The sequence below is a fragment of the Perna viridis genome, chromosome 5 (assembly GCF_037379345.1).
Source record: "Perna viridis isolate PV_CMFRI_1.1 ecotype Kerala chromosome 5, ASM3737934v1, whole genome shotgun sequence".
NCBI classification, from domain to species: Eukaryota; Metazoa; Mollusca; class Bivalvia; order Mytilida; family Mytilidae; genus Perna; species Perna viridis.
The window spans coordinates 30933645-30958689 of NC_142449.1; the positions used below are offsets into that span (position 1 = coordinate 30933645).

General features: G+C 34.2%; 1 protein-coding gene and 1 long non-coding RNA gene across 3 annotated transcripts in view; one reads left to right on the forward strand and one right to left on the reverse strand.

The window, feature by feature from the left end:
- Positions 1-2321: 2321 nt before the first annotated feature.
- LOC148617053 (uncharacterized) lies at positions 2322-23501 on the reverse strand. Of its 2 annotated transcripts, none has more exons than XR_015922381.1 (3): positions 23204-23501; positions 3292-3344; positions 2322-2489 (listed from the first exon to the last, which is right to left on the reverse strand). It is a non-coding gene; the product is annotated as an uncharacterized LOC148617053 (long non-coding RNA). The 2 variants fall into 2 exon arrangements; XR_015922380.1 differs by lacking the exon at positions 23204-23501 and adding an exon at positions 7677-7718.
- The window catches only part of LOC148617054 (A disintegrin and metalloproteinase with thrombospondin motifs 18-like), a 63289-nt gene continuing 44562 nt past the window's right edge, over positions 6319-25045 (forward strand). The window contains exons 1-2 of the mRNA XM_088584343.1: positions 6319-6637; positions 15990-16041. Of these exons, the coding sequence (XP_088440469.1) occupies positions 6590-6637; positions 15990-16041 (100 nt within the window). The 5' untranslated portion in view covers positions 6319-6589. The remainder of the gene's footprint in view (positions 6638-15989; positions 16042-25045) is intronic.

Genomic DNA, 25045 nt, shown 5'->3' on the forward strand with positions numbered 1-25045 from the left:
ACTTTGGAGCCTAGTTCCCATTGCGTGCAACTGTCAAAACTGTCCTCATTGACTCACCTTTAAAAAACAAATGGCATTTCACTTTTTGAATACATACACGGTGGTATATCATTTTTAAGACTTAAATTATAACTAGGTCAACATTTAATTGGAACGAAATCGGTTTTATCTTTTCTCTGGTGCTTTAAATGCTATTGTTGTTATTATAATATTTAACAATGTAATTGTCATTCTTTAATAAAACTCTATAAAAAGGATTCGTACTTTTATCGAAGTGTTCCATCAATGAATACCATATTAAGAACCACGGAAATCTATGATTATAATCAATGTTGGAAGATAAAGACAGCACCAAGGTAACAAAAGAAATAACAAACCACCAACGAAATGAAATACTCGTACCAAAAGCCTAAACCCTACCAAAACAATTTTCAACATTGCAGAACCAGGTTTATTGGTACTTTCAGTTGAAAAGTGCTTCAAATAATCACCATTTTAATCGTATTGTGTTGTTTCTAGCTATATTGGGGGTCATTATGATTTTGAATATGCAAAAATAATACATTTCTTTAATTTCCTCATCACATTTTTTACATGCACCGTCACAAAATTCGAAATAGTACTAAATCAGACATTATCAACATTATAAATTATCGAAAGCTGAAAAAAAACGCATACAACATAGCTACAATGTCCCAAGTGGCCAATACAGTGTACTTCATTCCAAATCCCACAAATACATCGTTCTTTCTCTCTCGATATTGGGTGTTCAACCAATGAGTATATAAATTATTACATGGGTGGTAGTCTTTTTTCAGTATGATCCTATTTATCGACTGAATTAATTGGTTTATTTAAATCTCTACATTTTTGTGTTTGTTTGTTTTGTTTTTTTTTTTTCTCATTATGTATTTTTTCTCTTTTTCAGTATATGCTTGCTTTACGTAGCAACTTTATCTTTAATATGAGTTAAACCACGAACCTTTCGAAGTTTTGAAATTTAACTTCACATGTGCTTATTTACAATTATCTTTCATCCACTATTGCCCGTCACAAATATTTTTTTCTCAGTTACAGTTCGTCCTCATTTCAAAAAACAGATCTTTCATTTCACGCTAATGAACAATCCAGCTTTGCCCAATTACAACCCAATAACGACTGCACTCACAGCAATCATTTTCTTTTCGACCAAATTGTAAAAGTTCAATGGGTCAATTTCCTCTTTCTGGCTCGCGAACAATATAAATATTTTTCTCCAAATATTTATACGAGCAAAAAACTCATTCTATAACCAAGTTTACGACAGAGCCGAACACAATAAATTCAGTCTGCTTTGATCTGACCTAGCCATTGAGGTATCGTGAACATAAACATTGCCATTAAGTACCAGGTAATTAGCTAGGTGCTCTCCTCTGATAGAGGTAATTACTGACCGAGCTTCCATTTCCTATTAACCTGACACTAGAAATATACATTTTAAGCGTTTACAATCAAGTTCTGCTAACCTGTAATTGCGAATACGTACAGAAAAGATAAGGCAGGACTTGGAAGGGGTGATAAAACATCTAAGCTACTAATGTGTCCTATCAAACTATAATCCATAATAGCATGATCCATAAACTGTTTGTATATTAATGATTTCGAAATTAACGACTTCATGATAATTATGCGAAAGACTGATATGTGTAGATATATACCTTAAGATGTTTCATTTCCAGTTTTGTGAAAATCTTTGCAATGGAAAAATAGAACTTGACATTATACAAAATTTTATAGTTTTTGTTAGTTTCCTTTTTTTATTTTGTTTTTGTTTTGTTTTGTTTTGTTTTGTTTTGTTTTGGTTTGGTTTGGTATGTTTTGTTTTGTTTTGTTTTGCTTTTGTCTTCTTTTTTAGGGGGGTGGGGTGGTCGTGGTCCCTTTTACACTTGCCAAAGTAGTCCTGGCGAATCTTGTACACAATTTTAATGAATATCATATGTAAAGATGACGTGATATGCTTCAATCTCAATGAAGTCCACTTACAGTAAGTTACACCAGCACTTCAAAATTTTACAGTCAATATGTGTATACAGAATATTAGGCAATTTTTTTATACTGGCTTTATCATGGGTATTTGAGGTCGAGCCCGTTAGTGCGAGCCTGTGAATCTCGTGAGAAAACCTGTTTCAAAAACCAATTGCCTAATATTCAGTTTATAGGTAATTTGTAGGTAATATTTCATTTTCATTTTTTTTTTGTATGTGAAAAAAAAATCAAATTTCGACCTTGAAAACGGATACATAACTCTTGAAATCAGTAATATGTTTTTTATCATATTCAATTTCACCAAAACCTATCAAGCTTTCATTTGAAACAGAATGAGATCAGTCCAAGTTGCTTTGAGGCTTACATGAGATAGATGTAAAATGCTGAATATAAACGTTCCATTGATTTGTAAAAGTTGTGTCCTTTACCCTAGGTCTACCTCCTTAATTCACCAAGTGTTATTGCTGAAAAAGACGTTTTAATTTAGGCAAAAACAATGAGAAACAGTAAAATGTATAAGTGTGTAATAATCGTAAATTATAACATCTAGTTCAAAACAATCTGCATTACCTCATTTACAAGGTCAAGTTGCTACAAGATTGAAGTCATCACTACAGAAGTTTTATGGTCGTCATCATGAACTCGTGGATCATTATGGTGCATCCATCTGCACCATGAAAACTGATTTATTCAACGGGTCATAGTTTTCCTTTTCTCGTTTGTCTACCCCGGACTTTTTGTGAGCAACTCCGCGGGTGTTTCTAGAAAAGCAGAGGACGCTTACCCTACCAGTGCACCTGGTCCATGCTCCCACTTTTTAATGGAGTCCGAGTTGCTCGTTTGCTTTTGTTACTTTGTATGTATGATTTTAGTTACTTTATGTTCTTTGTTGTGTATGTCTGTTTTCCATGTCTGGTCTTTGTCCCTGGATTACTTTTTTTTTTGATTATCGCTATAACCTTGGTTCCCTTGTTTACTCTTTCATTGTTGTTAACAAAGCACAGAATTTGATGTTATGCTTGAAGATATTCAAACGGCGAAAATAATCTTTGAGTTTCAGTTGTTTACAACTTATAATGTCAATTGTGTAATCCGGTTGGATGTAAGAGCTCATTACAGCGTCTACTAAATATAAAGAGAATGGATATGGTGAATACGAAACAACTATCAGGATGAAAAATGTCAGCTCAAAACCACTCATGGGTCTTTAATGAACGTCATATAACCAGCAGGCTGAATCTAGCCCCAAAACAACATTATACATACCTACAGCGAAATGTTGCCCCATTATACATGTACTCCAGCAACATAAAAGTAAACTAAAAAAAAAGACGCATATGTGGATCACAATGGTAGAGTACTCGAAAAGTTAATTTCTTGACATTGATTATGATTATAGTAAACTTTGAAGTAAGTGTAGTGGTTCTATTTTAGGTTAGCCAGCGGGCCCCTTTCTGGAATTTCCGCCACTGGTGCGTTTAAAAAAAATCCAGTGTCTTGCTTCCAAATATGATGCTAATTATTGATATCAAATTGGAAAGATTTTACGTTTACATGGTATTTTGATGAACAGGCGGACAGACAAACACACAGACTAAAGGAAAAAATCATTCCTGTGTACATTACATCAATTTTTATTGTATTGTACACTAACAAACGAACGCAAACCAACGTTTTTTCATAATTTTTAAATTCATATATTACTGCGCTGAGTTTTTTTACCAGTTTTTCAGCAATAAACTGTAGGACATTATTTTTTTTTAATCTTAAATTATGATAAATTGATTCTTATTAGCCAGAAGGTTTGCCCTAGTAATTAGATTTGACTTACTTATTCAAAAAATGTATTATGCTAGCAAGATACTTTAAAGAAACGCCCTTTAGCCAGCGGATTTGGTCAAATTATGAGCTGTTTTAATTCATATAGTGGTTAACTCTTCATATGAAATTGTAATTAAATTTAGTATTAATTAAGCAAGAATTTCTTGGCATTTTATTTGTTGTTTTCTTGGTATTTTATCTGTTGTTTACGTCGCTATACATTGTTTTTTAGTTTTGAAGCCTGGTTTAAGAAGAGGGCGGATCCATGCAGATTTTAGAAAGGGAATCCAGAAAAAGGGAGACTCAAGGTTATTATTTGCCAATTTTTCCCAAATTAAATATTTTTTTTTCAAATTGAGGTTCAAACTATTATTATTACTTAAATCAGTTTTTGGAAAATATAGAAATATTTTCTTACTAACATGTAACTTAACCCTTTTTTCTTGCACAGATCAAGTACCAGCCTATAAAAGAGCATCTAGGACCATTTTCACAGCGCATGCCCAGGCCCAGTTAGTACTTCCGTGAGGTATATGCAACACTCTAACAGTATTTAAACATATTTTTGCTGGAAAGTAATGCTTAAATATCACTCACGGAAGTGTTAAGATTTTAGCAAGAATTGGTCTATTACATCAAGTTCGGAGTGAGAAGACGTAGAAACAAACAAATTCAAACTCTCTCAAATCTGTCTCTTTCTTCTTACCATACCGATGCACTTGTTCCATGCTCCCAGTTTTTAGCAGAGTCCGAGGTTGCTCATTTACTTTAGCTTCCGTACGCGTATTATTTTAATTATTTCATGTTCTTTGTTGCGTGCCCCTAATTAATTTGTGTTGTTGTTTTCCGTGGATTATGTTTCGAATCTTGGTTCCTTTAAATTCCCTCACAAAGAAATGAAATGTTTGCTCCCTCCTGGGCAACTGACCACGCCAAATTAAGGCAAACTAGAGTAATAGGTCAGTAGTATCATTTTATCTTATCAGTTATGATTACTTGTTATTATGATTCATACTTGTCATTTTTGCATATTAAAAATATTATCAACCTTCAATTTGTTTTATCAAAACCCATACAAGTCATTTGCTTACAATGTAAATAAGTATCATTAGCGTAATGTGGGTTTAATCGAGAGTTTTGATTATTTTGAAATGACAAAATAATAAAAGAATGTAACCGAACTTGTAAAATGACACATAAACAACTTTAATTAAATCTACATGTACTTTTTTGAAGACATAATAGCATTTACAATATCAATGATGACAGTGTTTAACACATTCGTATAGTTCCAAAAATAAATATCAACGAGATGTAAAGGATCGAAGCATTTTTCCCGTTGTTACTAATTTCAAGACGAAGTCAATCCACCATGGACTGGTTTTGGTTCAGTGTCCGATTGCTGTCTATTTATGAATTGTTACCTACCACCCATTTTTTTTGCAGGATTAACCCCTGTTTTTAGCCGCCCATGACTGGATATCCCCATTAGATGAAAAATTCTTAAAATTGTACTCTGTTTTTACCCGATCCATCTTTTATGAAGATTTTTTATAAACAGTTTGGAGTTCTACTTTAGCAAGGTTTCAGTATCATTATTAAGATAATTTTTGCAATCGGAACTACTTAGTCCTTCTCCTTTCACAAGAGATTGAACATTGTACCGGAAATAGCAGAGTAGTCCCGATTTTATTTTAAATTCTGTACCAAGATGTACAGCAGCATAATTTGAATTGAAAATATCAGGCAGCGTGAAAAAGTTCAGATTTAGATAGAGAGTATGAAATAGGTTTTCAGGTTATGAGATGTTCAGACGTCCAAAAAGCTAAAGAAAAGGAGTATCGCGTTCTCAATTAACACATTACTTGTAGAATTACTATTAACTAAGTTCTACTTTATAATCTAATACCTGTTTCTGGTATAAGAGACGTCCTTACCTAACAAAACAACGATCTCATTCATAAACATACAGTAAAACTTTCAACACCAAATCCCTTTGGGTTTACAAGTGTTTGTGTGGTAAAGGCATATGTTTTGGTAACGCCATTTCAAAATGTATGTATTTTGATATGAAAAGGTTCCAGATTGCGATTGGTATGATGGGGTTTTCTGTCAATTAAGGGCTAGGGTCGATAGGTTTTACTATATAAAATGATATCATGTCTCATTGACGTATTGGGTATTCAAGATACTGCTCAAATTTACAGTGTCAACATGGAGCGTCCTTGGAAGAAAATCGTATTCTGCTCGATTCACGTAGTAAAATTTATCAAATTTTATGTTAGTAAACTTCTATGTAGGTTTAAATTCAGCTTAAGTTTTTTTCCATAACAATACCACCCCTTTAATACATAAATTTGTCTGCGTTCACCAGACCACAAAACGACCTCTTTTCATTGGCTGCCCGGTGTGATATGAATTGTATATATACGCGAATACAACTTATTTATGAATGAATATCAAAATGTTCCATGCACTTAAAATTATGATAGTAGCATAGAGTTCATCTGCCTACCTACTATTCCACTTGATAGGGAGAGCAAAATGATGATTGTTACTTTCATATGTATAAAAAATGAATAGAGAATATTTATTTTAGTTTGTTTAGTAAATATTTATCTTAGTTGTTGTATCAGTTCATTTGGAAATATGATAAATGACATGTTTTGTGATAATTGGTGAAAATATTTTAGACACCTTTATGAATAGAGTACGATAAAAAATCTTATGGAGTTACAAAACCATGGTAATGGAGAGAAAGTTATTCTATTTGATATTCTGTTGTATGCAGGTAAGTCTATTTAATCAATCATTGCTTTTGATAGGTTTTTGATTTAAAAAGGTAGGCTCTCAATTTTTTTCCCTAGTTTATTTTATTTTATTTATTTATTTTTGTTCAATGAATACAGTAATTGGACTGACAGGTGTGTCATCTTTTGGATATATAGTAATATTATGACTGGGTCTATATTATGTTACACCTAGTTTCTGATCGAGGTCCATAAATATGGGCTAGATAGCCCCTAAAACCTTTCTTGATATATAATGACCGCACGAAATACATTATTTAAAGCAGTTTTTTCCTTGTTTTTCGTTTTTATCTATTCGGTTTTGGTTTTGTGTCACATCCATGTGAGGTTAAAAAAATAACTTATTGATGTATAAAGAGTCAACTCTATACAATTTTAAAAATTACAAGTTATGACAATTATATTGTTTTGTACAAATGCCTATCCATATCATTTTGTCATTTAGATGACACTGTTCATTTTGGGACCATTTCAACCTTGATGTGATATGATAGTGTCAGTGTAAACTTCTTTTATCCATATTCTTGAAATTACTTATTATGACAGTTATTTCTTACTTTACAAATTGCTGGTTGAGCAATTTTCTTTGATTCAATTAAAGAAAGCAGAGATACGCGAGTCTCGGTTTGAATTGAACATTTGAATAGCCACCTGTTAACTCTTACGTAATAGGAGAAGTTTATCTAATGTTAAGCTTTATCGACTGTTATTTAAGAAAAGAGATATTCCAATCCAGTTTGAAATAACAGGTTGCAAGAAACAAGGTCATTGTAAAGCGGGACATCCTCTTGCCCTTCTATATCTTATCTCATGAACGGAAGTTAAATGCCTTAAAGTAATAGGTTTGAAGACTTTTGTTCTTAAATGAATTCGTCCTTCAAAATGAACGAAATGAAACAAGAGATTAACGCTTCATTGTTTGTAGCCAATTTTACGAACTATTCGTAATCACGATTCGACCGTTGTTCTATTTTCGAACTTCATTTTGATACGTCTGACTTATAGACCTGTTATGCTTACCATTATTATTCATGTAGTACTTGGTCCACGCTTAATGACGTCATCGAAGCATATATATATATATAATATTTGATTGACGCAAGATTGAGATAGTTACCTTCAAAACGACCACTGAGAGGTTACTATTGTGACGGGAAATTTCTCGATAAGGACATACATGTACATGTACTGTACAGATCATCATAACATTAGGCTACATGCTTATCATGCAAGCTAGATGACGTTCCATGGCGTAGGACTATTATTTCTATTTACGTTTAGGGTGAGTGAAATTCCGAAATGCAATTTTCTAAAACAAAAGATACAAAGCTTTATCCACTTCATCATATTGACAGTTACGTGTTCATGTTTTTGCATATTATAGTTACCGTATCGTCTTCTTCTTACTAATTACTATTTTTACATAAGCAATTTTGCACTCTGATACAACAGCAGCATGCAAGCTCGGTGCCTAAAATATCACTCTAAGAGGCTGTATCAACTTTGGCATGTTAGAGATTGTCTAATCTACTCTAATCATACCATGCTCATGTAGGTAGCAGATTCCAGTAGTCGAGAACTGATACGTCTAAGTAGGGACACGCGACTAGTAGTTGTAGTTTCAGTAACCACGTGACTATTATACATATCAAACAGCAGAGAAGGTGTTCTACGTAATGGAGTGTTAATTACCTGAAGAGTTTGTCATTGTTTTTACGTATTTAATATATGTTTGTACAATAGTACTATTATTATAGTTACTCATGGTTGTATGTATAAGCTTACAAAATGGGATTTAGAACAAGAAAATTAAAGGAGGTTCCAGGCTACCAATTGCTCAATTTAACTTTAAAGCTTTTCAACAAAAGGGGGACCAACTCCAATTTTTGGAAATCTCTCGTTCAGCTACTGGTTACTGTTAAAGCTCGAAAATGGTTACCCGCGCTTTCCTTCGAACAAAAAATGAAACACATCTTTTCGGAAATGACGGTATTGAGACCTGTTATCTATAAATACGTTGGATGCATTACTAGATTGTGGTTCCCTTTAAATCGACATATCTTTTAGGGCATGACGGTATTGAGGCCGGTTATGTAAATATATTGGATGCATCACTAGATAGTGGTTCTTTTTAAAGCGACACATCTTTTAGGACATGACGGTATTGAGACCTATTCTAGAAATACTTAGGATGCATTACTTCTTCGTTTTAATTTAAAATATGAGGTTAAAAGTTACGAAGCAATATAATAAAGAAGAAATTGTAAATATATGCAGGAAGAAAAATTACAAAATTACCGAACAGATAAACCCTAGGCAATAATGAAAAGGTAAGTCTGTATAACAAATGGCAATATCCGGGTAAAAACCGGAAGGTTTGAAATGAATCACCGCATTGGTCCGGGCTTGGTACACGCATTTGATGATAACAAGATTTTGTTGCACAACGCCCAGCAGTTGGATCTTTATAGGTCCAAAGTATTTAGAAATCGGTAGCTAACATAAAAGCAAAGCGAGAAATTAACCTCCTTTGAAATACTATAAGCCACAATTACCTGTTATATTCGGAAACGAAATATTTCTTAAATACCCTTAATATATAATATTGGACCTCGTAAGAACATTAATGTTATTTTACAACTCAGTTTGTCAACTGTTCTTTTTTCTCCTTTTACAATTAATAGAAACATTTAAACAGATTTATGCTCCCACTCAATGTTAAAATTTATGGCCTCGTTGACTTCAGTACCAAGTGCGTAGTTGGTGATACTTTGGTGATTGCCTACAAGTAACATACTTGTTAAGCAGTGGATAAGTGTGAATGATTTTTATTGCCATTCTCCGCTGAACATAGCCCTATATAAATAACTACTTGTAGAAGTAACTAGAAAACACGCATTAGTATTTCGATGACGAATTAACATTCGTTGTACAGAGGGGTAGGGTTCAAGTTATATATATATATATATTACGGTATAATACAAGTATAACTTCGTACAGCGTAAAACTTATGTTATATTTTGCTTTGTAAATATCAAAACATTTGTTTACCAAATTAAGTTTGTCTGGTTGAGTTAGGTGTTTCTCTGGTTCTAAAAGAACTTACAGGCAATGGCGGATACATTGGTTATCCCGAGACGCCCGTCCCCTTTATGCCAGGAAATTGTGATTGACAATAACGAAACTAACTGGAAATCACTAGAGCCATCCCCCTCCTGGTTTAGAAAGTTTTCCGGTCGTCATGTTCATATACCTAGTAGGTTGTTACAGATTTAGAAAGTATTTTTACAAACTTCGGCTTAGATGGGTTTACAGTTTATATGTACTTCGATTTAAACAGGGTTCAATGTTCAAAAACTCTTAAAGACTTTTATTAAAGGATTGAAGATAGAAGAAGGACGAGTCTTAGAGATATGGGTAAAGCCGTGTTTAAACTTATGCAGTAGATGCAAAATTCTTAACACGGACTCCCTGAGATTTCAGAGATCAAAACGTTTAATACTGTAAAGTGACTTACCAATGAAGTTATTTTCTCTTCTATTAATTACATGTACTCAGTAACGCCACTTATAATATAAATACCCATTTAGGTGGTAAAAATACGGTTTTACTTCGAGTAAGAACCATAAAAACTGAATAATGAGCAGTTGTAATGGATGAGATGCTTTTCGGTCAAGGTTAAGTGTCTGTCATTGTAAGCAAGACCATAATGAAAACTACATGCCTAAAAGAAGATACAACTCTGTAATACTAAATTCAAATAGCATTTTCAATTAACTCTGTTTGACATGGCTTAATCTCCAACCGTCAATAACTACGCTAATCCCAGACAAGTTCCTTTAATAAACCTCTTCAATGCCTGACCAAATAGTGACCTACGGTCGTCCATTCATTCGTATGTTGAACGTGAGTAATTGAATAAAATGATTGAATTGTCCGAGTTATATACGTGGACTACAAATAGAAGTACACATCTACACGTAGCGGGGTCTAAGGTGTCAATGTATCATCGGTAGCAAAAGTCTTAACCTTGAATATAGGGAATAAAGTATATTATAGTTGGTTTTTTTATGTTTTTTTTTTGTCTTGTGCACTGAAACCTGTCCGAAGCGCCTCCTATTGGACTTTAAAATTTAACCGGTTTAGACAGGTGATCGGTTTACCCAAGTTCAAAATACATTTAAATTGATTTTAAAGGGACTTTCAAAAGTGTCTGGTTCAGATCGGTTTTTCGTACATGTATGTATGTATAAATCATTTGGCACAATACCTGCTGTATTTGCATTCACACGACTATACTATAAAGTCAGAATTATTACACAGGGCATAGGCCTTCAAAATAAAGTAAAATCTGTCTTACAAAACCCAATTTGAGTATAAAATTCTCATATATGATTACCATATTAAAAAACCAGCTTAAAAACTGGTCTTTTGTTAAAACATATTTTGCCTCAGTGGCGAATGCAAAGGGGGCTTCGTGGGCTCTATTGTACCTAATTTTGACTAAAAAGTATTAGCCTAGAACCCCCATTTTTCTTTAACTTCTCCTGACCCCCTCTTTTCAACATATCTGGTTCCGCCAGTGTGCTTCGTACATGTACATTCTGCTAACTAGAACACATAATAAATAGGAAGCAGGAAAGCTTCATCATCAAGATATAAAGAAGGGTGGGAAGATCAACAAAAAATGAACATGACTCAATCATTTTACGGTAGCATTTGATAACCCAACTGTCAGATTATCACATTTGGGGTAACGTAAAACAATAAAGCACCAGATGTTTAAGGTGAATTAAGCGTGTACTTTCATCAGGTTTCAAATTCTATGTCAGCATCATTTTTAATAGCCTGTTCGAAATGTTCTAATAACCTGTTAACGACTTGTCTGTATATTTTCATTTCTTACCTAGACGAATTACTGCCTCGAATTCGGCATACATTAAACTAAAGGATGGGTTATTGAGCGTGGTAAAGAATACTCGAAAATTGCATCGATAATCTGACAGGTGTTAATTAATAAGCTTAAATGTTTGCAATTGTAAATTCGGGAAAGCTTTGAGAAATTTACACCAGACATCAAGTCATCGGGTAGGGATCACAGATAAAAGTGTCTCGATCATATAACAATTGTACTTTTATAGACCATTTTATACCCGATTATCAACTTTAATTATGTAATAAAATCCGTGTTTTAAAGTATGCCATGTTATACAGGATGCATGTCGTAATTGTTTAGAATCATGTTGGAGGTTACGTAACTGTTATATAACGTCACTCGGGAGTCACTTAATGCTGGTGTGAGGTCTTCAAGGTGGCTCATAACATGTACTTAATCTGCAGATAGCTTGTTTAAATTGTTTATTCATTCAGATGAGGTTAATTCTGAGAATGTTAAATGATTCTATTCATATAGCCCCTTTCATAGACTAAACACGTCTTTGATTGCATTTTGATCAAATTTAATGATATTCAGTCAAAAAAGTGCTTTGTTGTATTCGCGAATGGGACAATGTTTATTATATTTCAATCATGTATCAAGCCATTCTGGTGATTTTCCACATCTTGGTAACATAACGTAACGTAACATAACGTAAAAAGATATAAATCACTTTAAAATACCGTAAGACACGAATCGTTTTCGGATCATAGCAGTAAATGTTTCCGGGAAGATAGGTCGTAGTCAAATTTCCAATCTGCATATGGGAATCGTAATTGTATGCAATGTAAACATGCATAATGCTTGGTGTATTAATGAAGGTGTATCATTATTTGTAGTAAAAGTAAAAGAACTCCGAGCAAAGCGCACTAAAGGATACCCCCGCACACCATACTCCATTAACTATATGGGTAAAAAATAAATAAACCGAAGTCGTCTAACAGGGTTGGCGTCGCTTCAGTCCGAAATCGAATCCCAAGACACGGCATACCTTTTTAAACTTTTGTAAGATATCATGTGGCTGTGATATGCATTTGCGGAGAAAGTTTTTCATTGATATACTTAAAACCGGGGGTATAATAACATTGAAGTTAGATATAGATGCAGTGGAATGCCAAGATGCCTGTAACCTAGTGTGCCGTAAAATAATATAAGGTACAAACTAACCACGGTATGTGGTTGAAGAAGACTTTTTTAAATGAAGCCAATACATACTTTCTACACTTTCTATAATTATCTAAAATTGAAAATAAGCATCAAGTTCAAAGTTAACTATTGTCATCGTCATGCAAATCAAATTGAATAAACGGGAGCAATTAACAATATGGGAAGTATTTTTAGAAACCAAATATCATTATAATTTAGATGTGACTTGTAGAATCTCATTGGGATATCAACCGGAGCATTTCAGTGTTTGAACCAACTTTTTTGTTGGTAATAGACCCTTTTGTGGTAAGTTAATGAGCATGCTCAGTATACACACCGAGGTAGGGCTTGGATTGAACAAAAGAATTTTTCTCGCTGAAGTGTGTATTCAGCATGCTCTGCGCATGTTTATCGAGTTGTCTACAGTTAGCACAAAAGGGTATATTGTTTTCCTTTTGTGTATTATCTGAGCAAACAAAATGACCAGTAATCGCTGGAACATCCATATCAAAATCACCAGATCCGCGCATGAATTAAAGCATACTTCTAAAATAACATCGAGGAAGATATTAATACTATACAATTATTCGTTTTGTGAAATATGATTGGACAGAGATTTTCAGAAATCTAGAAGAGCATGTATGCTAAGTGGTAACGATCACCCAAAAAAACAAAAAAAAAAACCGTAACGGACGCTTATTCGAACTCTCTTGCACAGTATTTCATAGTTTATACTCCCTCTGTCACACCCAACTCTAAGCCTTGCCTCATTATGCATATTAGCAAATAAAAACATTAACAGCTTCGGGGATTTGTAATGAGTGTAATTGTTCATGACATGTGAAACATTTTTACCCTGTATGTTAGCGCGAGGGAATACTCATACAATGAAACCAGTAAAAAAACTTTTTAAAATGTCCTAACTAAACAGTCTTCAATGTCCTTTTAGTTGATTTAAATGTATGTTAAACCTGAATTAACTGAACACCTGTTTAGACCGAACAAAGAAATTAAATAGCACTGAAGCTAAGAATCATGGCAAAATGTGATTCATGGTTAGAAAGCCTACAAGTTTTTTATTTTTGATATTTTGTTTAAATTGCTATAGTAAACAGAACTTAACATTCGGTTTTTCATATAACCTGTTCTCTTAGGGGATAAAAAATATACAGAGGCACTGTAAATTTCAAAATTAAGGAAGCTAACTCTGCAAATAACACTCAAATACAATAGAACCTATCGGATTTTCAATGTTGATGATCTCCTAAGAGCAGACAAATTGGAATGAATAGTTATACATTTCATAATACAGACCCATAAAACAACTTAATATAAAGTATAAAAATATGTAGCCTTTTGGGGGTGTATCACATTTTTCAGATTTTGCATGTTTCATACAAAGACAGCTACTTAAAAGTTCAAAGGGGGTTCCGTTTTAAAAAATCCATTGAAATGAAATGTACATTTACTTGCTTCTGCGCTCATTTATGGAAATAGGGGAAATTAAAAATGATAAATATAACACCTTTTTAGTAATAACACAAAATCTCAGTCACCTAAAATATAACAAATACGCAGGAATTATAACAAGATAGTAAATAAAATGAACAATAAAATAGAAGAGAAATTTAAACACTGGATAAATTAAATTTATATCAATATAACAAAATATGTGAAAATCGCATATTTCCAAAACCACATCAATTGAAGGGATGAATTTATTATGGAAGAATGTGAAAAATAGATTATGATTTTAGATCGTCGTTTAGAAACTTATGAATGCAAGCAATGAGTTGACTGTCATTGCGGAATGTTTTAAAAATCGACAGCGTATCCGTTTATTCATTTAATATAAACAGTGTTGTCGAAAAAAAATTACCTTAGTTATTTTTTTTTCGTCAGTGAATAATGTATACATATAATGGCTTAAACGATTATCTAAAACTTCACTTAGATTAATCTGGTGGTTTAGGAATAGTTGTCGATAAAAAAATGATACTTTTCTATCGCAGCTAATGTCACATTTAAGGTTTGACTGACTTGCTGAAACCCTAATTCAACCCAATAAAACTTCAAAATACTAGTAGTAAGAGTACAATGGAATCCTGTACTTGATATTCCTGTCAGGTTTCATAAAAATCCAGCGAATAGTATTATTGATTATACAAACATATGGCGAGCAGACAGACAGACGCACCTTAGAAGCACTTACTAGTGCTCTATATACACCTCTTATTTCATTTTTGTTTGACGGTCAAACAAGTTCTTAAGTCCTCCAAGTTTTAAAACTAAAGACCCCACAATAGCAGGAAATCAAATACGGAAAAGTGAGTCCGAAATAATTACTCTTAATCTAAAATCACACTTAGAGTTTAAATGGAAACTGTATTTGCAAACAAGACGTCAACTTTATAAATTACCACAATTAAAGCACACTTTCAGGGTTAATTTATTGACAGTTCTACAGATATCAAAGGTTTGAAAAGAGACAAATCAGGCCTATATAACCGCCTAATAACCATGATGTTTTATGTCTGTCATAGTCAACGACCTGACTAAACAAAGGCAGCTATAATATTATCTCGTAGCTTCGGAGATCGGGTGAAACTGTGCAAGCGTGTTACGTTCCATGCGACAATTTTGACTTACCATAATGAGTGTTCGTGACTACCGTCTTTTTTCGTTTCATAATTTATGTGGTCATCTTTTGTTTAAATCAGTACTACCACACACGCACTTCAATACAAATTGTAGTTATCCTAGGGGCTTTAATGGACATTTTGTGCATTTAATGCTTTCTTTTATTAAGATATCTTAAATTTCCTTATAAATCTTCAACTGCAACCTGAAGTCGAGACGACCACGTGATACATGTCAACATTCAGTTATAGGCCATTAGGTGCTATGTCTCAGTAAGATTCAGGTAGTGGATGAAACTTGATTTGAAAGTACACAAAAAATACATATTCATATTTTTTGGAAAAGTAAACTTCAATTTCATTGAAATTCCCTGCAAATGAACTTTTGGCGGTCAGACCTCATTTCAGATATGCGTGTTTTTTTACTTGCATGTTTAAGATTTTCACATTTTGCCTGATTCTTACAAAAACTTGTACTTTGATGTTTAAATGAGATTTAACAAATGGCTGATTATTGTTACAACTTACACAACAATTACTTTCTACGAAAAGTTACTATTGAAGAGGGTGTAATACAAAAACTGATTTTGTTTTATTTTTGTTTTTTTCTAGATTGTGACTCCTGTAATTGCAATCAAGAACTCAGGGAGATATATACCCACAGGTAGGCATCTCCTAGCATTATATAATTTCATCTATATAACTATTCAACTTTTTCATTTTCTATAGCACATCAATGATGTTATAATATTCTAATTATTATATATAGTTAGAACTACTATATTCTGTATTGCAACTTTCACCGTTAGTCTGTAATGGAGAGTATCAGTGCCCCTCCCCCTTCTTTTAATGTGCCTTTCTGTTCTTCGGAAGAAAATGAAAATAACATTAGTCATCATTCCCGAAATATCTTAAATAAAATTCTTTATAATTGAACCTGTATGCATTAAAACGGCAATACAACAAAAGCATAACATATATACATGCTCTTGATTTTGGTAAAATACACAAGATAGTCATTATTTATTATAATTGTGTCCTGCAACCACTATTGTCTGGCTGGAAGTCGATCGAGTCAGTGGGTATACGTTTCTCATAGAGAAACCAAGTAATGTACGTACATTTTTAAGCTTCTAATATGACACCATATTTAAAGTGCTTATCTATGTTTGCAAATTTATTAATCATACATAGTTTTGGTTTACCGCAACGAACAGTGCAACTTTATGAGTAACGAATCAAAAACATAAAACAGACTACACCAGACTTTAGGAAGATCCCAATTTTTAATATTTATAAGCAGATCAAATTTACATGAGACTTAAAATGGAGGATTATATATACATGTAAAGTAGCCGTAGCGTAACAGTACACATTTCAGCTTTGAATTAATATTTGCGACCATCTACATATCTGATTGATTGATTTTGGTATAATGTCCCATGCAATTCAGGACGAGAACAAATGATTAATCGAACAGACCATGCTCTGTACTAATCCGATACGCTGAACCAGATCTCTGTTGTATTGGTTCACCGAAGCAATTCCCCGCAGATAAGCATGCCGCCTCGCTCAGACAACTTCAGTTCTGATTCATATTCCCTGAATACCACGTGTTCAGCGTAGAAGCAGTGACAGTCAGTCTTTGGTATGACCTCGGCCGTGGATCGAAACCATGACCTCCCGCACTGGAGGCGAGCACACTACTACCCCGAGACCACTGAGGCATTTGTGTCCATCTACGATAAAGAATAATCCATGACCTCCCGCTCTGGAGGCGAGCACACTACTACCCCGAGACCATTGAGGCATTTGTGTCCATATACGATAAAGAATAATCCATGACCTCCCGCTCTGGAGGCGAGCACACTACTACCCCGAGACCACTGAGGCATCTGTGTCCATCTACGATAAAGAATAATCCATGACCTCCCGCTCTGGAGGCGAGCACACTACTACCCCGAGACCATTGAGGCAGTTGTGTCCTAATAACCCTACTAGCATACGTAATAATAAAACTGGTCAAATTGTATTTGGTTTCGAAATTCAAGGTTGTTTTATTGGTAACAAATTATAATTATACTTAGTTTGTTCTATTTGAAAGGGTGGAATTGATATTTTGAGTTATGTACGTATTTCAGCCGATTTGGAATTAGGCACACAGGGGACATACAAAATTAATGGTTAACTTTGGTGAAATACAAATATGACTGTGTGTTCAAACAGTCGTATTTAATTTCAACTATACAAAATACTCTCACTCTTCATGTCAATTACGTTGTTGTTGTTGCAAAGTTATAAAAAACTATAGACATTTTTTATGAGAAGAGTATCTCCTTCGTTGTTTAAAATTAGACACTACATGTAGGTAGCGATGGAACATGCGGTCAGAATTCATTTGTAAGGCATTTCTAAAATATGAAAATCATTTTTTAGTTTGAAAATTATAGATATGTACGCTTGTCTGTTTTGAAAAATAACTCTTTGCTTAATTATTATATTTAATTCATGTACCTATAACTATTGGTTGGGTTTGTGACCTAAGATTAAATGACATCCGATCCAAAAATCGTCAAGTTCAAGATCAAACGATTTTTTGTAAACGGAAAAATCACATAGAAAAGATAAAATAAAAAGAATATTCTTGTAGCATTTTAAAATCAGATATGCAATTAAAAATGATCAAAACACACTGTTACACTTTTTGTCGTAAATTATTCAATCAATCATATTTCTTGATATTAAGCAGACATTGATGTAACACGCCATAACCCCAAATTTTGATTGATTTTCGTAGTTGTGTAACATTTTGTATCAGTTTATCGTTTACAATCATTAATTTTATTGAGCTAAAAAAACAAGGTTTATCAAAAAGATTAGAAAAACAATACACCATATATTATTCCCACGAGGAATCTTAATACAAAATTTTCAAACTGGGATTTATCGTCTGATTTTTGGCAAGCAAGCTTTGATGATTAGCTTCAATGATAATAAGTTATCTTGCGAGTACAGTCGGTCTCATAAGCGAATAAAGAAATATATTGGTGGGAAAGTGAAGCTTTTAGTAACCACACATTCTTCCCTGGTATAAATGTGGCAACGGAAAGCAAAGCGCTCGTCTGCTTCTAATAAATTGGTGAACCGAATAGGGAACCAAAATTCCTACGGAAATCAAAAGAATGTAATCCAGGGACAAAGACCAGACAGAAGCTTTAATTAAGTGCTAGTTATGTGTTTTTTTCTTCAAATTATGTTTTTAAGCTTTTGGGACTGTACTAGGCTAATATCAAAAGTTTTTTTTTCTTCAAAGAAGTCAGAGTAATGTATTTTTTGTATTCAAATGCCGTACTAGTCGTATTTTATGATGTATTGAGAGCTGCATTGTTCTTTCTATTAGGCAGAATTCACATCTGAAAAAAAGGACGTTTCATTCTTTTTCTTAGAATTTGGCCTAAATCAAGTCGACGGTGACTGAAATGTACCATAAGAGGAGCTATGACGTAGAAATATATGGGATATCCCCATATATCAGAAATTAGTTCCTTTTAATACACCAAAAAGGCGTTGGATGCTCTTCGACCCTAGATCTCTCTCAAACAAAACAGACTTTTGCTTTTTTAAGTCAAAACCGGATAGCACGGATGCTAAAACTGAACGGAAACTGACCTACATTTAATATAAAAATAGGGTAACGCAACAACTTATTTAACATCTTCAACAACCACATGTTTTAACAGGTACACGGTTGTTTCAAAAACAGACATTTTATAAATTAGACATCAGTAAGATATATGTAACTGGGTTTTATCATAATAGTAAATCTGTGATTATCTGAAATATCGTTAACTCCAAAGAAATGTTTTACAAATCAAACAATTTCTATCATAAAACAGGTGGCGAGATTGGGTGCTTATGATTTTGTGTTAAGTAGAGATTTCCAGCGATGAACATAAGAAGTGATTTAGTTTTATTGTTTATCATGTTATCTTATTGTTCAATGACATTATTTAACCTGGGAGTGGATATTGACCTTTCGCCTTGAAGGTTATTGATGATGTAAATATCGGCAGAAAATACCGAATAATTAAATACGTAAAAATCCGAAAACATGGCCTGGACGTGAAACAAAGACGATCTATATTCACAATGTAGCGAACCGAATGAAATAGATCACACACACACACACACACACACAAAACGACAGAACAGTGGGAAAAAGAGGTAACACAAGAAACTAACGCACTAGAAATATAAACTTCCAAATGAAAACCGTGAGTGGCATCAGGTGGCCCGGAACGGTAAGCATGTCTTACTCCGTCAGGGGCACACGTTATATTGCAAATGAGTATAATCCGGTGATAGGCTATCATCTATAATGCACAAATTCACAAATGGGTCCCGATAAAACAATCTACACTAAGGCGATGTCATTTATTGAATTACTTGTGCATACATATCTAACTGGTGCTGTGGAAGAGTGAAAATCGCATCTTTCCGGTTCGCAACCGAAAGATACGACCATTCTTTCATTGCGACCGTTTCTTTCAGTTAAATCTCATATTACGAATAAGCAATAAAACGGCGATTTATGGTTTTGAAGGTTTATTTTTCTTTGAAAGGGTAATTTTTCCATTCGTTTTGAACAGAAAGAAAAACAAATACATAATGAATAACACGAGTTACAGGTGTAATGATCTCGTCATATTTTGTGATAATATAAATAAGAAACTCGTTATAGACCAAACATTCGGTGATATGGTTACACCATGGAAGTATAATATCTAGATATTATACTTCCATGGTTACACCAATGTTATTTGCTTCCTTTTGTTTCTGAGAGCTTAGTCCACAAATCATTTTTTTTTACTTTTAAGTGATCCCCTTTCCTTAAATTTTCTTTTAGTGGATTTTTTTAAAAAAAATATACATAAACCCGTGATATTGAAATAGCAGTACGCAACTTCCCTTTCTGATTATCAGAGAAAAAATACTGCAGTAAAAAAATACACTTTCTGAAAAAAAAAAAAAAAAAACAAATTCGGGGCGAATGAAGACTAGATAACTTATCATGTGCTCTGAAATTAAAAACAGTGCTATTCAAAAAATCTTTAAAATCTAAATGACTTGGTTTATATTTGAATTTCTGTGAATAAACAGGTGCCGACATTGGGCGATTAGGGCTGGTTCCATGTAATTGGTTCGAATATTGGTCATAGTTTATGATTTAGGTCTATCATCGATCTGCTTTGTCGATCTTAAAGGTATATAGATACGTTTTCTCAAGTTTAATGGAAGCATCAACCTTATAACTTTGATTTTATTGCATCTACGTGCTGTTATAGAGATACCATAAACCATAAACTAACCCTACTGTGAAACGGGTTATCGTGGTACCCATTTTTAAGGACTAGAAGTTAAAGGGGTAATTCCCCTCTTAACGATTGAGATGATATGATGTTGGTATTATCTTAAAGAAGACAGAATCATCTAAAAATCTTGATAGAAAATTGACTTCGATAACTTCGAAAGTAAATAGACTGAACTATTTCAAGCGGACTCCGAGATTGTGGAAAACCATAAATCTATGCTATCCTCATTTGGTCTCTCTACCAGGGACGATGATTGTGATTTACCGTCGATGTACTGGATTCCTAAACTCCACAAGAATCCGCACAAACAACGGATCTGCAAAATGTACCACCAAACCTCTTTCAAAACTTTTAACTTCTACACTCACAACTGTCAAAGAGGGTCTGCAGTCCTATCACAACACTTGTTAATCCCGTAGTTTTATTAATTCAATGTGGATCCTGAAAAATTCGGAAGATCTTTTGGAGACAATCAGTTCAAGACTATTATCAGAATATAATAGCATTAAAACCTATGATTTTTCAACACTGTATACTTCTATTCTCCATACTCAGTTAAAATCCCGACTTAAAAACATTATACATCATTGTTTTTTCCAAAAAGGATTATACACCTAGATGCAAATATATAGTTCTTGGTAGAGATTCCTCATATTATGTAAGAAATTACTCCAAATCATTTTCCAATTATACGAAGGAAGATGTTTACAAAATGCTGGAATTTTTAATCGACAACATATTTGTCCTCTGTGGTGGACGTGTTTTTCAACAAACGGTCGGCTTTCTGTGCTCCTCTACTTGCTGACCTATTCCATCACTCTTATGAGGCTGACTTTATAGCTGATCTGATCCGAAAGAAAGAATATCGTTTAGCTAGATCCTTTAATCTCAGTTTCCGCTATATAGATGACTTATTATCTTTAAACAATCCTAATTTCGGGGAATTGATACATCATATCTACCCCAAAGAACTTGAGATAAAGGATACTACAGACACTGTGAAGTCAGCCTCATATCTTGACCTACACTTAGAAATCGATGGTAAAGGAAAACTATTGACCAAACTTAACGACAAACGCGATGACTTTTCATTCAGAATTATCAACTTTCCTTTCATCTATGGCAACATTCCTTCAGCACCTGAGTATGGAGTGTTCATATCACAACTCATACGTTATGCCAGAGCTTGCCGAAATTACATAGACTATTTGTATCGCGCTAGAATTCTAACAAATAGGCTTCTGGAACATCATGAACTCGTGGATCGTTATGGTGTATCCATCTGCGCCATGAAAACTGATTTATTCAACGTGTCATAGTTTTCCTTTCCTCGTTTGTTTACGCTGGACTTGACTTTTTATGAGCAACTCGGCGGGTGTTTCTAGAAAAGCAGAGGACGCTTTTCTAGAAACACCCATGCTCCCAGTTTTTAATGGAGTCCGAGTTGTTCATTTGCGTTTGTTGCTTTGTGTGTATGATTTTAGTTACTTTATGTTCTTTGTTGTGTATGTCTGTTTTCCATGTCGGGTCTTTGTCCCTGGATTGCATTCTTTTGATTACCGCTATAACCTTGGTTCCTTCGGCTCAGGCGACTGTGATCAGGTAGTTGATTTCTTTAATGTCAAGAATCGATGTGTTTGTTTTATAAGTTATCGAAATGTGAAAAAATTCGTGAACAATACTGGTTGAATCACGTGGTATCCTGGTTTCTAGTACTCGATCTTCAGTAATATTCTGAACTCATGGTTATTTCCAATCCTCATGCACAGGCCAAATAATGGCTTCCGGATTTACCATGATATATACCAGACAGTTAGATGAAAAAAGAACTACAAGGCATGACCCTATAGCTAGACTTTACAGAATAAAAATCCACGAAGCTAATTTTTTTAATTTACTGAATTATTGAAATGAATTACGTAGTATGGCAGTTTGAAATAGCTAATATGCCCTGTGCACAGGAAATTGGGCTATTTCCATGGCGTTGATGTTGGCATGTTTCTTTAATATCTTATTGTACACGAATAATCAATGGGGGTTCTAATTGACCAAATGGAGGGGCGGTCCAGTGATTTAGTTTTTTGCTACTTAATCAACCAAACGTTTCAGGTTTAAAGGAGGGCACCTCGATCTGAATCCAGGGCACCTCGATCTGAATCCAACTACGATCATATATTGTTAGATAAATGGTGAATCGGAAACAAACAAGGCCGTAAAGTATTTTAGTCTTAAAATAGATAAAAGAAAAGATTACTTGAATTAATTACAAAAATAAAGAAATAACTAATATATCGCATAATGAATGATACGGCTCTGACAAACTGCCGTATGCAAGAAAAGTGAAGGAATTGTATAGGTAGATGCACCGGTGGTTCTTACGTCAACATCAAAGAAATGTTTGACATATCAAGCAATGTCAGTATGAAAACAGGTGGATGAATGACATTGACTTACGTTAAAATTAATTCTCTGCAACGACGTCAAGTGGCGAACGAACGAAATGATTTAGTATTGTTATCTCTTTGTCATACTGATCTTCCACTATCATTATTATCTGTGCTAAATGAGAACACCAAGATATTTATTATGCCTGTATCTGTGTCTGTGTATTCCTTTCGCATAAATAATATTAAATGGTGCCAAACAGATTTTGCAGCACTGCTTCAAGTCAGGTTATTAAAGTTATGTTTTATTTAGAATAATATATATTTTCTTTCTCCATCGAGCCCATAGGGCGAATCATAAAATTCGCCGAATCTGATTAGGTTAGTATGAGAAAAAATGTCTCATTCTTAATTCATGCTTAATTTCAATGAATTTCTAAATTTCTAAATATAATTCACTGGGGTTCAAAGTAGGCTGGACAAGCAGGCTAGATCTTTTACCTAAGTACTTTGGACGTCTTAATCCCGTCTTAATGATATTGTGGTATCAGAGCTTGTCGGTGATACTATGTCTACCTTTATCATTCTGTAGAATCTCAGAGAATTTGCGAGATTTCTATTAATACTAGAAATTACGGCGAAACCAATTACACATATAGCAAACTGAATTTCAAAAGTCAAGGTCGAATTCAAGTTGAATAAGGGCAGGTATGTGGAAATAATGAATACAAAATACGGTGACAAAAATTACAAAGATAATACCCCCGCTTCAAGTTGAGTTTCATTGTTTGCTTGTTTGTTGGGGTTTAACGTCCGAGCAGCAATATTTCAGCTATATTCAGACGATGAACATGAAATTGATGATAAAATGAACATGAAATGATGATGAAATGAAAAAGGGATGGGACACAAGGACAATGGGGTCGAGAAATTTTGATTGCCACTGGAAATAGGGAGAGGTGGGTAGCGTCGGGCAATTTAGCCTACTGTGGCGGAGCCCTACGGTTCCTACTCCGGGGGAATACCACAGTAGGGTTCTTTAACGTGCGAGGAACGTGGCATCTTTCCCAACCAGGTGCACCACTATGGTTTGCGGTCAGGTTTTCCGTATTATAGCCTGACAACCCCAGCATGTAACACACCAGGGGTACCCCATTCTACCACCTGAGGCACACAACCCAGTCGCTCTGTGGGCAGTGCGTCCTAGCCCCCGGCTAAGGTTCTGAGCACTATTTAGTCGCCTTTTACGACAAGCTTAGCGCTGCTGCAGGCCTATTCTTTAGACACCCGGACCTGCACAGGGCAGTTGAGTTTCAAGAATGTTTAACGTAAAAACCTTAATTTAGAGTTTCTTCTTTGGAGTGCTTCGAGAGTATTATTATTCTTCCTGTGAAAATTTACCAAAATCCCCAAAACAGTTAATGAGGAATTACGCTTACTACGAGGTTTAAACACGTAAATTAACATATTTAGTTGGATTATCTACCTTTGAAGACTTTCAACAGTAATAATATTCATTTATGCATATCTTCATACATTTGTAGGATGTGAAATTTTCCTATAAAATTTTCCCAAAAACCCTTTGGTGGCTCAGAGGAGCTGTTTTTACAGTAAAGTGGACAAGCAAGCGGACAGACGGACGGAGGGAGGACAGACAGACAGGCGGTCTTTTATGATTTAAACCAAACTTTGTTTGTGGGAGTATAATTATAATAACATGACTGGTAATTATCGACCAACTGACCAGAAACTTTGCAAAACCGTACAGTTGTTAAAGTAGAAATACCATCCTTTACTTCTTATACAATGACACAAAATTTGCGGTAGTTAACTATTACGACGACATCGTCGTCATCGTCGCCATCCGCAGACGCTGATTTGATTTCCGTGGAAGAACTTAAAAATATCGACG